This window comes from Cariama cristata, unplaced genomic scaffold, assembly GCF_000690535.1.
Source record: "Cariama cristata isolate BGI_N322 unplaced genomic scaffold, ASM69053v1 scaffold4793, whole genome shotgun sequence".
Lineage (NCBI taxonomy): Eukaryota > Metazoa > Chordata > Aves > Cariamiformes > Cariamidae > Cariama > Cariama cristata.
Window position 1 is genome coordinate 3,365 of NW_009609978.1, and position 781 is coordinate 4,145.

At 39.9% G+C, this 781-nt stretch overlaps 1 protein-coding gene across 1 annotated transcript in view; it reads left to right on the forward strand.

The window, feature by feature from the left end:
* Positions 1 to 560: 560 nt before the first annotated feature.
* Positions 561 to 781, forward strand: part of LOC104159718 (interferon gamma receptor 1-like) — a gene marked incomplete at both ends in the record, with an annotated part of 4,473 nt that continues 4,252 nt past the window's right edge. Inside the window, one exon of the mRNA XM_009697703.1 lies at positions 561 to 675. Coding sequence (XP_009696005.1) covers positions 561 to 675 — 115 coding nt within the window. The remainder of the gene's footprint in view (positions 676 to 781) is intronic.

Genomic DNA, 781 nt, shown 5'->3' on the forward strand with positions numbered 1-781 from the left:
TACTGCTGGAATGGTAAAAATGGCATTGTCAGAAATTCATGTTGAATCCAGGCTTTCCCCAGCAGGACTGTTTGTCTTTTTGGCAAGGCTGAGTCAGGAGACTCAGCGGTTTGGTATCCTCCTCTCCACAATGTAGTTTCTGAAGAGGAAGACTAATCTGTAGGAGCTGGGCTAGTCTCCTCTAACTTCAGTAAATTCATACTGTCTGTCTTGCTGGTATATCTGTATATACCAACATAGGGGTATAGTACTCACAGCTTATGAACCTGATAAGAGCTATCTGATGGCCTTGCTTTCAATGAACATGGATTATCTGAGGTTCTGGGTTGCAGAGAGGAAGAAAGCTGTCTCTGTAGGAGAAAAGAATAGCAAGTCAGCTTGCAGGGCTCGTACTGATGACAAACTAGTCCATTTGGGGGGAAGTATTTTCAATTTTTACATCTAATTTTTCGCATGATTTCCAGCGTGTTGCCTTTTCCAAATAATTTAGAAATGTATTTGGCTGTTCTTATGTTTGACTAGGTCTGTTTATCAAAGTGCAATTGTTCTATTTCTTCTAGTGCCTTCACCAACGCAGGCTGTAGTAACATCCAAAAATTTCAAAACTGTCTTGCATTGGCAGTACCCACCTATGTCTGAAACTCCTCGTTTTGTTGTGGAAATCAAACCTTACAAGTAAGTTCTTATTCTTTTGTTATTTCCTGTACCTGATATTCTCTAGAAGCATATAAAGGCAATCAGTCCATGGTAAATACTTTTGTTTCTGTGTGAAGTCGTGTAG